We start from the raw sequence: 13,517 nt of genomic DNA on the forward strand, positions 1-13,517 counted from the left end.
AACCAATACAGACTCTCGTTGGATCGGCCGGACTGAATATGTTCTTACTGATGTTTCCCCTTATTTGATACACGTTCAACGTATACAAAGTTCACCTGATGACGGGACCGTTCTCCATCCTATAACTTTTGGCAATTTTTTAAAGCAGAACAAATTTGAAAATATTATTCCCGGTAGTGTAAAACGTATAGGAAGAAATAGGTGCGTAGTTGGCTTTTCCGATTACAAAGACGCCAATAACTTTCTTAACTGCAATCTTTTGGAAACGAAAAAGTTAAAAGCCTTCATTCCGACTTTCAACGTAACAAGGATGGGGCTAGTTCGTGGGGTACCTGTAGATTGGAGTGTAGAGGAAGTTCAACGAAATGTATCCGTTCCTTTAGGCTGCGGCAAAATACTTAAAATAAGACGTTTGAATCGCAAGGTGAAAATTAATGACTCGGTTTCTTGGAAACCCTCTGAATCCGTTGTAATAACGTTTGATGGGCAAGTTTTACCAAAACGGATTTTTATGTGCTATAATGCTCTTCCAGTAGAGATATATATTTTTCCTACAATACAATGCTATAAATGCTGTCGTTATGGTCATACCAAAGTACAATGTCGTTCTAAGACTCCAATATGTTATAACTGTGGAGGTCAACATGCAGGTGTCTCATGTGACAGGTCAGATGAAGATCCTCTATACTGTGTAATGTGTAAAGTTGAAGGGTCTCATTCAGCAATAGACAAGTCATGTCCAGAGTTTGTGAGACAGACAGAAATCAAACTTAAAATGGCTCAGAGCTGCATGTCTTACGCAGAAGCCAGTAAATGTTTTCCTTCTGTTAAGCCTTCATACGCAGATGCACTAAGCTCAACAATTCCAGAAGTACCGAAACCTGCATATGTTCCCACACCGAAGTCTGCATCTCGTAACAATTTTATTAATTCATCTTATAAAAAGACAGTATTTTTAAAACCTCGCTCTCCTCCTAAGCATCAATATGGTTATGATCGTGTTGTTCATAAAAATTTATTAAAAGATTTCCAGGTTTCAGAGCCTAAAAATGGCTGTGCTCTGGTAGATAAAAGTAAAGAGGAAGAAAACTCTGATGTCTTAGAAATGATACTTGCTTTATTAAGTACTTTAATAAACTCAAACTTACTAAAACCGTCCCACGTTGCCTCTATTAATGAAAAAATAAAATCAATTAATGTTAATAAAAATAATGGATTGCAAAATAATTCAATGGAATTGCAGGAGTATTGTTCCAAAGAAACATGATTTAATATATTTGTTAAATAAACATTCTCCTGTTGTTGTCGCATTATCCGAGACGTGGTTAAAGCCAGGATACCTATTTAAGGTCCCTGGATATACCTGCTTACGTGATGATAGATACGATGGCTATGGTGGTGTAGCATTACTCGTCAGGAACTCAATTGATTTTTCTAGAATATCGTTTTCTTCATTAATCTCTAATGATGCCATTAATATTGTCGGCATCAAAATTTATAATATTTCTATAGTTTCCATTTATCTCGCTCGTTCCTCTTTTATTATTCTCAATAGCATTAATAATTTACTCTCTTCACTTAGTGATCCATTCCTACTATTAGGTGACTTTAACTGTCATCACCAAATGTTTGGTTGTGGCACCACTGACACCAATGGTGTACATTTAGTAGAAATATTAGATTTACAAAACTTGTGTTTACTTAATACTGGCTCACCAACCAGACGCACAAAGCCTAATGAGAAGCCTAGTGCAGTTGACTTATCAATTTGTACTCCAGATCTTGCTTCTTCTCATTCTTGGTACACCTCATCATCTACTTTTGGCAGTGATCATTTCCCGATTATCATATCCTCTCCTATTAGACGCCCTCCTTATCAAAAACGAGAACCTCGTGTGAAATATAAATTAAATAATGCTGATTGGTCTGCATTTAAGAACCTTGTCGAATCTAAAATAAAAGATTTGCCTGAATTAGTTTGCGGTGGTGAGACCAATTCTTCTAGAGCTTTGGCTACATGTTTAATAGAATCTGCCGATCAGATTTTTTCTGTTAAACGAAATCCATCTAATAAGATTCCATATCCTCCATGGTGGGATAGAGAATGTATGGATGCTGTAAGTAAAAGAAAGGTAGCTGAGAGAGTCTATGCTGAGGACATGTCCAATGAAAACTTAGATATTCTCAATGAAGTTATTTGTATTACACGTAAATTCCTCAGAGATAAAAAGCAGGAAGGCTGGAAAACATTTTGTACTTCTTTATCTCCTTCTACGTGCCCTACAGAAGTTTGGCGCAGTATTAAACGATTTCGGTCTGCTTTCAAAGAATCTTTATCATCATCTTCACTTCCCCCTTCTTTAACAAATGCCTTTTTAGACAGATTAGCTCCTCCATCAGTTGATGAATCGATCTACTTTCCTTTAGAATCATCTTTGACAGATGACTCTTCCTCTTTAAACTCTCCTTTTTCACTACATGAATTAAAAGGTGTGCTTTCACATGTTAAAGATTCATCTCCAGGTCAGGATGGTATTATGTACTCATTTTTATCTCATCTTGGTAATAGTGCTTTAATGTATTTTTTAAATTTAATAAATTCAGTCATGGTCACAGGTAATATTCCTGAAACATGGAAGTCACAAGAAGTTATAGCGATTAAAAAACCTAACAAACCTACCAATGATGTTGCCTCATATAGGCCTATTGCGCTGTCCTCTGTTTTAACTAAGGTTGCTGAACATCTTGTGAAGAATCGTTTGGAATGGTTTATTGAAAACAATAATTTCATAGCCAATAGTCAATACGGTTTCCGGAAGTCAAAATCTACAATAGACAATTTAGCTATATTAACCACAGATATTCGCTTAGCTTTTTCGCGCGATGAAGATATTGTAGCTGCCTTTTTGGACATCGCTGCCGCTTATGATAATGTGAACATTCCTATTTTACAACGCAAATTATTAGAGCTACAGGTTCCTACATTATTAATACATTTTATCATCAATTTACTATCCTGTAGATACATATCATTATTCGTTCAGAAAGACGGTAATACTACTGAGTTAAAGCGTACAGTTTTTAAAGGCCTTCCCCAAGGTTCAGTACTTAGCCCACTTTTATATAACATTTATACATATGATTTAGAATCATCTTTATATTCCCACATAAATGTGCTACAATATGCAGATGATCTGCTTTTTTATTCCGTAAATAAATCTATAGATATCGCTTGCAATTTCATGTCTAATTCACTTAATAGTTTAAATGTGTGGTTGGTTAAAAATGACTTAAATTTATCCGTATCCAAAAGTTCAATAGTCGTATTTTCTAAAAAACGTACAACTCCTATCATAAATGTGACCTTCAATGGTCAATCTTTGCCATATAAAACAAAAATTAAATTTTTAGGAGTTATATTAGATTCAAAATTGTCTGGACTTGCCCATTATGAACATATTGATATGAAATGTGCACAGCTACTTAATATCATGAAATGCCTCTCAGGTGTATGGTGGGGTGCTCATCCGTTTTCTATGAAACTTGTGTATAACGCTCTTGTAAGATCTGTTCTAGATTATGGCACATTTCTATTAGATGGTGGAAGTGTCTTGGGGAGTAAAAAACTTGATGTCATTCAGTCAAAAGCTTTGAGAATTGTGACAGGAGTGATGAAATCTTGCCCAACCAATGCATTACAAGTAGAATGCTGCGATCCTCCTTTAAAATTAAGAAGGCAATTTCTAAGCGATCGATACTTGTTCAAATCTATGCAGTTTTCTGACCATACTCTTCATGGAAAACTGCATGAATTGAACAATATTATTCAGACATCCCGTTATTGGCGTCACAAATCGTTACCATGTCTAATAAAAAGCTTTCGTAAATTTTTAACAATACACAGCCACATTCATCGATCTCCATCATTATCCATATTTATGACACAATTCAATTCTTTAATTCTAGCTCCGGATATAAGATATGATATAGGTGTCGGTAAACAAGATATTCTGGAGACAAATATTCGTTTCATGAGTAGCGTTGAGGAACAAAATTGGAGTGGATGGGATTATATTTTTACAGATGCCTCTAAAATCTCTATTGATGATTGTGTTGGAGTCGGTCTAGTTCATTGGCAACATAAAATAATACAAAAGATTAAACTTCCTCCTGAATCCTCTGTTTTTACTGGAGAGTGTTTTGCTCTTTTAAAAGCTGTAGAACTAGTTATTTTATTAAAATCTAAAAGAACAATCATATTTTCCGACTCAAAAAGTGCACTACGAACTATTGAAAAATTTCCATTCCAAATGAAACCTTGTTATCCTATTATATGCGAAATACGTGATAAGCTTTTGATATGTTCTCAAAGAAATCACACCATTATCTTTGCATGGATTCCAAGTCACTGTGGGATTAAAGGGAACGAGAAAGCCGATCAGCTTGCCAAAGAAGCTATAAAGGATGGAGACATAGTCCCATACATTAATTATTGTCATGATTTGACTGCTCTTCCCAAAACCTATCTTTGGGAGTCATGGAATGATGTTTGGTTGAGAAGCAGCAAGTTCAAAGGCAAACTTTATGCTGAAATTCAACCCACGATTTCCAGTAAACCATGGTTCTTTAAAGCTAAAAGTTCTAAAATTGTCACTTCTATCATTTCCAGAATGCGTTTAGGACATGTATGTACACCTCATCATTTAGCAAGGCTTCGTATTGTTGATAGCAATATTTGTGAGTGTGGAGAAGATATTGGTGATCTCGACCATATTTTCTTTTCTTGCTCCCAATATGACCGCACCTCCTTTATGAATTCCTTACAATTACTACAGGTTCCGTTTCCGACTAAAATCTCCTGCCTTTTGCTTTATCCTTTATTGTATTATAATGTATTATCCTCTTTCATAATCAATAATAATATTAAGATTTAATATATTTAATTTATTTTTATTAATTATTTTCCATGTCTTGTTTTTAACTAGCTTATCCTTTTGTTTCCTTTTGATGACTTTGTCGCGTGTAGTTTCCCTACCTTTCACTTGAAACTGGCATAAAGTTAAAACTATTGCCATAAAGGAAAAAAAAAAAAAAAAAAAAAACAGCTGTAGTTGAATGTCAGCTGTCATAATCCATACTAGTACTAGTTAGTAGCACGTTAGTAGCTAGGGCAAATATAATAAGTGTATAATACTGTTTAATCTATGAGCTAGGGTACCTACCGTACCTACTTTCTGCACTGCAAGTCAATTTCACCATAATTGCGGTATCAAATTGAAGAAGTACGACTTCTGTACATAAATAGTCGAAAGAAATAAAAGACTGTATCGGTCAAAAGTTTCACGCTAAATTGAAAACCAAATTGTATTTCTCGTGTTTCGTGTAAATATTTAATACCTATGTTAGTGTTTCTCTTAAATAACAAGTGCTTCCTATATTTGTTTCGGAACGAACCTATTTACATTCGTGGAACTGAAACCAAAACAAGTACCTACCTGGTACTAAACTTAATCTGAGGGCACTTAGGCAAATAGCACTTCTTTAAAGTACTTTTTCGTAAGTTTTGCTGATCTTTGTGAATTAGAAAATAACATTAAAACATTAATAAATAAAATGTCGCGAGATAAAAGCGTGTGGTTTGCCGAAGAAATATTATTAGATGCTAAATTGATAAACTTTCAATTGGAGTCAGGTGAATGGGATGCCGTTGAGGAGATGCTCCGAGCGGAAGCCCAACTTTCACGGGACGTAGAGACTGGAAGGCTAAGACCGTAAGTTCTTCTTCTTCTCTGTCGTTTCCTCATTGCTGAGGGTCGTGACCACCTTGGTCCAGTTTTTGCACCAGCTTCCTCCAATGCTGCCTGCATTCGGCCTGCTTAATGGCGCCCGGGACGCTGGTGTTTGTAGCCTCCTTGATAATGTCCGTCCACCTGGTTGGCAATCTTCCTGGACTTCTCTTTCCTTCCACGTGACCTACAACTATTAATTTTTCCAAGTTCTCGGGATTTTGTCGGGCCACGTGTCCGAAGTACTTGAGGAGACGCTGCATGCAGATTGTAGATAGACGGGTCTTGACGTTTAGCTCCTCGAGAATTGACACATTTGTTCGGCGCTCCGTCCATGATACGCCCAACATTTTGCGCCAACACCACATTTCAAATGCGTCAATTCTCGATCGGGTACGGCCCTTGAGGGTCCACGTCTCAGAAGCGTACAAGAATATGGAGAAGATAAGGGTTCTCATGAGCTTTATCTTAGTTTTTTTGTTTATGCTGCGATTTCTCCAAATCTTCTCCAATTGCTTCACGGCTGATTTTGACATCTGGGCCCTCCTGACCACCTCCCTGTCACAATTAATTACTCCCTGACCGTAAGTTACATATAGTAATTAAATAAATAAAACAATAGGTGCATGGTCACATCTTAATTCATTTAAATAAATCGTTCTACAAAGCAAGCTAGCAAATTGTCGATCTGATGGTAACTGGGTGCCATAGCTCATGCATCAATAATGCCAGGAGAACAACCAAGGAGCTACTTGCCGCTGAGGACTGTCTTTAAATATGAAGTCAATATTACAGTCAACTAAAGATCCTTTTAAGACCACGTGAATACTACAGTATTAGACAAACAGTGACGAGTTTTATATTTACTTTCGTTTTTTACAGTAAAAAAGCCTCAGAATACACTTTAAGACTCATCGCTGAAGTTCTACATATTATGCATTTGGATGTAGAGCAAGCTACTCACAATCGTAGCACAATAGCGGTAGCTGAACAGTGCTTACGTCTGGTGCGGTCGTGTGCCGCAGCTGGAACTAAAATGCAAACTTATATATCTAAAGAACTGTCAATATTGGATTCAATGCTGGTATTAGCCACAGAGTACCAACATCCACGTGTTGATTTTTTAAATGAAGAACTACAAAAATGCATGACTGTTCTTGTACAGACACTAGGCAACCTTGTCGTCAATAATCCATTCAACCAAATAATGATATGGAACAAATTTGATGCTGTGATACTGAACTGTTTGGTGGGGCCAAATGATAAAATAGCAACAGCAGCAGCCATGATAGTGTACAACATACTATTAGGTCAACCAAACCTTTTGCCTGATGATGTTTTTTTATTGAATTCCTTAGCATACATGTATAATAATGGCAATGCAGAATATCCACATTTGATTATAGAATACCTGATTGGTGTTGAAAACACATATATAGAAAAGTTATATTCAAAACTAGAACCAGAGTGTCGAATGCTAGTTCTGAATCTAGCCTATAATATTTTAATGGCCACAGATTCTCAAGATATTAATGTATCTGTTAATTTCGTAAAGTTTATGGCTCACGAGTTCAAAAGCAAGTCTGATTGTATATTGAAGACCGTTGATAAATATGTTAATACAATAGAACCACAAGAGGTCGTTTTTTTGCTTGAAATTATTGCAACGGCATCCAGTATGGATGCCTACATGGACTGTTTGCAGAGCGATACTTCTTTATTTATTAATTGTGCATGTAAGTACTTACTAATTTACTTATTTTTTGACAATAATTCTGAATAAAAAAATCATTTCACGTTATCTTAAGATGTAAACCCTTGGAGTTCATTAATGATATTCTTACAATAATTATTTACAAAAATAAAATTGGTTTATTCTAGAATATGTTTGCCATTTTGCTCAAGCATATTTTCACTAAAGGTACAGGGCATTGTTGAGATATAGGACTAGGGTTGGCTCTGCCCCTGGCATTGCTGAAGTCCATGGGCGTCGGTAACCACTCACCATCAGGTGGGCCGTATGTTCGTCTGCCTACAAGGGCAATAAAAAAAAACTTGTACTAATTCCTAAAACCAAAAAATATTGGTCACATAAGATCATCAAACATTGATTTGTTACCCTAACTTGGTTCTATTTTTTATTCACTAGTCCTTCTTCGAGCAATACACAAACTTGGCAAAGAGAGTGAAAATTTCTTTTCATCTTTAAATAAACTGTACGAAACAACAGGAAAGCATCTAATTAATGATGAAAACATGATTGATAACACCAGCATTCAAACAGAGAGTAAGTTATTGAAAACAGATAATTATTAATTTTCTATTTTATTTTATAGTAAACAAAAAAAGTGTAAATGCTATCACCGTCCTTGAGACATTATCGAAATATCAATTGAGTTTTATAATAAATATAAAATTATAGATAATAGATAAATTTTGAATTTTAAATTTGAATTTGGTAAGAGATGGACTGATTCTATTCTAAACTAAAATGCCAGAAACATATTAAAGTATTTTCAAATAAAGCTTATAATTAGTTTAATTAGTAGTAATAAGGCTTATCAGTAAAACCAACTTGTAATTCGTAACGGAAATGTGCAATAACCATAGTAATAAATAATTAACAATGACATTTAGGGAACACAGAAGGTACTTTTACTGCTTCTATTACCACAAAGGTATGTAATGTCTATTAACACGGAAACCACTTAACATCACAATCGACCTCACTCACATTACTCACTGTACATTTGACTCTATAAATAAATGTTACAGATCCGTTAACGAAAAATGATTCAGCCGAAAACATGCTATCTTGCAATGAAACAACTTCAGAATGCACGGAATCTGAGAGTAGTGAGCAGTACTTTGAATGCAGTGAAATACCTCCTTTCCCTGACAGGATAGAAATATCTCCGGAACAACCACTGAGATATGTTGAATCTGCTCCGGAAATCAAGAGCACTAGAAGCAACTCAGTCAAGATTGAATCAGATATGTCTAGAATTGCATACAAAAGAAGTAGCTCTGTACCTAAAAATGATGATAAAATGTCATTACCAACCAGACGTATCAGTCTCGAACATAAAATCGATATGGGTGATGATACAGAGCCACCGTTGATCATAGATTCTACTTCTCCAGACGGTAGCATGAATACTATAGCCGAGGTCATACCAGTGGCCCTACAACCCAGGCTAGACATACAACCGAGCAGTACAACTGATTCCCAAGATAGTTCACCGAATGACCCACCAACAGAGATTCATATGCCAAAGGATGAAGTGCAATGCGAAGTTAAGGCTTCGCCGAGCGAAATCTCCCCGCCTCTAGCTGATGTGGCTCAAGATCCTGACTCCCAAAAACAGTCACCCGATACTCCGAAAGAGATAAAGAAGAGTCAGAATCTATCTACAGATTTCGATCTCAGTGAGCAGCTACAGAAAATATTAGGTATTTCATCAGAGAAAACTAGAGGTGAATCAAATGCGGAGAAAAAGAGCGAGCCAGTTAAAGAAGTGAAGATTTCTGAAGAGAATGTTGCGACTAAAGTACCTTCCGTGAAAATTGATTCGCCTGAAACACAAAAGACAAGGTAAGCTTAACAACTTAACAACTTACATCTCAAGGAGGGTGGCGCATTTACGTTGTAGATGTCTATGGGCTCCAGTAACCACTTAACACCAGGTGGGCTGTGAGCTCGTCCACCCATCTAAGTAATAAAAGCGGCGGCCACGACAAGAGGGTTATCGTGCCGCGCTGCTTTTTAAAGTAGCGTTCCGACGCTTCCTTAAGATACTTATCGGTACTAAATTTAGATCATCGTTTAGATCTACATTCCCCACGTACCACGGTGCTCCTACGGCTATCGTGCAGAGATCGATCTACGTGATACCCAAAAATAGGTGATGCAAAGGAAACGTAGCTGCTTACTTCTAATATTGACTCAAATGTATTCACAGGCTTGGCGCTGTCGACATGACCACACCGAAGAAGACGGTAACTTGCGTGGAGACGGTCGAGAGACACGTCGCGTTTGGCTTCAAGGCGCGCCTGGTCAGGACCTTGGCGAACTTGTGCTGGAAGAACCAGGAGAACAAAAAACAGGCGAGCGTTCATTTATTAGCTAATCTGAAAATTAACTTGACACGTTTGTATCCTAGATGGTATTGAAAAAACGTTGTCGAAGAATTCCAGACAGCGCAATCGCGCATTTTCTATACTAGACGAATTACATATTGATAAAATGATGAAATATTCCAAGACCGTTTAGGCATTTTTAACGTGAACACGTGAGTTCAAAAGACACAAATAATATAAATAAACAATTCATTTTCTTGGTCTAACCTTAAACCAAACACTCATTGGCCTCGGGTGGCTTAACAACGCCATCTGCTGAAATAGCTTTAGTGTTATTGTGTCTTTAAAGCAATAAGTTGCTCTCAATTATGAAAAATAGTATTATTATTCGCCAATATATGTCAGGAAAAGTCATAAAGTTGATTATCGATAAAGTTTATTATTGAAAACACGAATAAAACAACATTTTCTGAAAATAAATCGTAGCTAGATCGATTTATCGCCCCCGAAATCACCTGTATACTAAATTTGATAAAAATCGTTGGAGCCGTTTCCGAGATTCAGATTAAACAAGAATTTCAAGATACATATACTAGCGACCCGCTCTCGGTTCGCTTCGGGAACTGTAATTCATTGCTGATTATGAAAATAAGATGATTTTTTTACCTACTTACTTGACACATATCATTATATTTTAGGTAATTCTAACTTAACCTTTATAAATGTTATATGCCTATATGTTCATCTGATGTGTAAACTATATTATTGTAAAGTTTCATAAAAATAAAAATCCATTCAATAGTTTTTGCTTCAAAGACTAACAAACATACATTCTTACAAACTTCCGCGTTTATATTATTAGTAGGATACGATCGTGCCGCTTGGTATTTCTGAACATAAATTTAAAAAAAAGCTCTATCACACCACTTCGGATTCAAACGATTAAATTAGTTTTCGTAATAGAATTTTTTTAATGTAGTTTGATTTTGCAGATGCGAGACTTGGACGTTATTCCTGTGCTATTGGACTGTTGCAATATCGACGCTCGCAATCCTCGTATCCTTTACATACGGGTTAAAACAAATTTAAAAAAAAAATCTATGTATTGTAAATTTCGTTTCGTTTTAAACATAATTTTGGGATCCTTCTTTTCATTGCTTTTGTTAGGACGTGTTTGGCATCAGAAGTAGCTCAAGTAAAAAAAAACGAACCCCCATTAATATAAACTTGCTTTTACTATACAATTGAAACAATGGTCCTGTGTGCTTAGTGCGAGATTATCATTCCCGATCCTGCGGACAGAATGGAAAGCAGTCGACGTCGCCCAAAACACGTCATCTCGGATCCTCCCGATCCACTAACGGTGCTTTTAGGTACTTCAAGTACCGGTCACCGTTCTCGTCGAACCCGTCGCTTGTGACGAAGGGCTCGACGAGTAAATTAACTCTCAGACACAGCCCACTGAGTTTCTCGCCGGATCTTCTCAGTGGGTCGCGTTTCCGATCCGGTGGTAGATTCTGCGAAGCACGGCCCTTGCTAGGGTTCGTGTTAGCATCGTCATCAGGTTTGAGCCCCGTGAGCTCACCTACTAGCCACGGTTACGCTGAAATAGCCTCCAAAGGCTATCAGCTTAGGAAGGAAAAAAGCGAGATTTTTAACGTTCTCGATAGCGTAAAAGTTAACTGAAATTTGTATGCAGTTGGAACAGCGCCCCTAGCGGCAAACGTAGGCAAACGTTCTGACTCCATGCAAATTAGAGTTAACTTTTACTCTATCGAGAACGTTAAAAATCTCGGACTAAGCACATTGAAGTCTTAATTTTTTTTAATTGCTTAGATGCGTGGTCGAGCTCACAGCCCACCTGTTGTGAAGTGGTTATTGGAGTCCATAGACATCTACAACGTAAATGCGCCACCCACCTTGAGATATAAGTTCTAAGGTCTCAAATATAGTTACAACGGCTGCCCCGCCCTTCAAACCGAAACGCATTACTGCTTCATGGCAGAAATAGGCGGGTGGTGGTACCTACCCGCGCGGACTCACAAGAGGTCCTACCACCAGTAATGGGAAGTGTCACATAACCCCAGATGGTCAGCGAACTCGTCAACCGGTCTAGGCAAAAATTATGTGAACAGTGTCATCGACTAGTTCATGTAAGTCGTTCTGAAGACAATAATTGAATGGTTAATCTTGATAGTAATATCCTTATTAAAGAAAACAGTTATAATGCAATGGGTCATATTCGCCATCCGCACGTTGTGTGAAAACTGTCCGGAAAATCAGGTAAGTCCATCGCTATTGTACCAAACCTTCTTGCCTTTGTCCCACAATTTGGGATTTGTTTCCATTTAGGTCTTCATACGTCATCTCTGCACCCACACTCTTCCCTCGCATATCCTCTTACATAACGTCCATCCAAGACTATTTAGGACGCTATTAGACCTCCCCGCATTACCGTCTTCCATCATATCCTACTGGACAGTAATGCAAGGAGGTTTGAGGAGGACGGTAATGCGATCTTAATCAATTCCTTGTGCTATGGACACCAGAGACTGATATATATTAATATATACGTTTGAATGTCATATCCACATGTATAGATAAACACAAATATCCTTATTATGTGTAGGCTATGAATTGCATAGAATTATATAAAATGACTACGCCGGGAACAGAAAAAATTTCAGTACATAACCACCATTTTACTTTTAGAAACATTATTTCATTCCACCTCATCTCATCTCGTTTCATTTAATTTCATCCCAATTGATTAAAGTCTCTAGTCAATCAACTTCATCTCATTTCGCTTCATACTATTTTTCTTATGACAACAGAATGTGAGAAGAAAATATTAGAACAGGCCTAAAGGTCTCGTTACCAGACCATAATAAACCGTTAAAAACCTTTTAAAAAAAATTGCAAATAAATAAATTAGGAAGGAGAACGAAATTAAGTAGAGGATACTGCGATGAGATAGAAATGCTTAGACTATTACTAATAGAAAAATTGGTCAAATTTATTCGTATTTAGATAAAAAAAAATCTCTAATTACCGATCATTTTTGTTTATACTGTGACATTGGCAGAATCAATGCCAAAGGTGTTGGAGGGATTTATTAAAAAAAAACACTAATAAAAAAAAATGCAAATCATTTAATTGAGACCATTATAAGTCCATATGTTGTTAGTAGAGTAAACTATGTTAGTAAAATTAAAATTAAAATTAAATTTATCAAAATTATTAAAACATTTAATTCATAAATCTGCATTGCTTTGAGGCACCAGGTACATGGGCATGTATATGAACCCAGTGTCTCAAAATAGCACTTTCGGGTTTATTACCTGATAACGCTACATTTTTTTCTTATTTAATACTATTACAGGAAGTTATCGCAAAGACTACACTCCAAGGTCCAGTCGACAATGAAGTACTCCAAGAAATGGGTTTGACGCTTTCCACCGACTCACAAAACAACTCTATCAAGATAATGCCTTTGCCACGACCGTAAATCTGGCCAATCCTTACTTAAAGTCATAATGTATTGTGATTTTGTGTGTTTACATAAAAGCTAAACAAGATTCTCTTAGAGTTGTGATATGTATCTATTGGAAATAAATCATAATTTTATGTTATAAACATAACTTATTCTAT

General features: G+C 36.5%; 1 protein-coding gene across 4 annotated transcripts; it reads left to right on the forward strand.

Annotated features, from left to right (window-relative positions):
* The first annotated feature begins 1,196 nt into the window (after positions 1–1,196).
* Positions 1,197–13,507, forward strand: LOC101736033 (ataxin-10). 4 transcript variants are annotated; one of them, XM_062672161.1, is made up of 10 exons: positions 3,026–3,560; positions 3,967–5,282; positions 5,689–5,771; positions 6,669–7,522; positions 7,936–8,073; positions 8,562–9,381; positions 9,749–9,893; positions 10,859–10,922; positions 12,088–12,149; positions 13,249–13,507. In XM_062672161.1, exons 3-10 carry the CDS (start codon positions 5,716–5,718, stop codon positions 13,372–13,374), a joined length of 2,265 nt encoding a protein of 754 aa, XP_062528145.1. In that variant the 5' UTR covers positions 3,026–3,560; positions 3,967–5,282; positions 5,689–5,715; the 3' UTR covers positions 13,375–13,507. The 4 variants fall into 4 exon arrangements, with proteins under 4 accessions (XP_062528143.1, XP_004923792.2, XP_062528144.1 ...); XM_004923735.5 differs by having other exon boundaries at positions 2,929–3,560; positions 3,967–5,771; XM_062672160.1 differs by having other exon boundaries at positions 2,929–3,514; positions 3,967–5,771.
* The last annotated feature ends 10 nt before the right edge of the window (positions 13,508–13,517 follow it).

Source organism: Bombyx mori, chromosome 14 (assembly GCF_030269925.1).
Source record: "Bombyx mori chromosome 14, ASM3026992v2".
Classification (NCBI taxonomy): domain Eukaryota; kingdom Metazoa; phylum Arthropoda; class Insecta; order Lepidoptera; family Bombycidae; genus Bombyx; species Bombyx mori.

Coding starts and splice junctions, on each gene's coding strand:
- LOC101736033 (XM_062672159.1), top strand. CDS start 1,197: ATGTTAATAAAAATAATGGATTGCAAAATAATTCAATGGAATTGCAGG.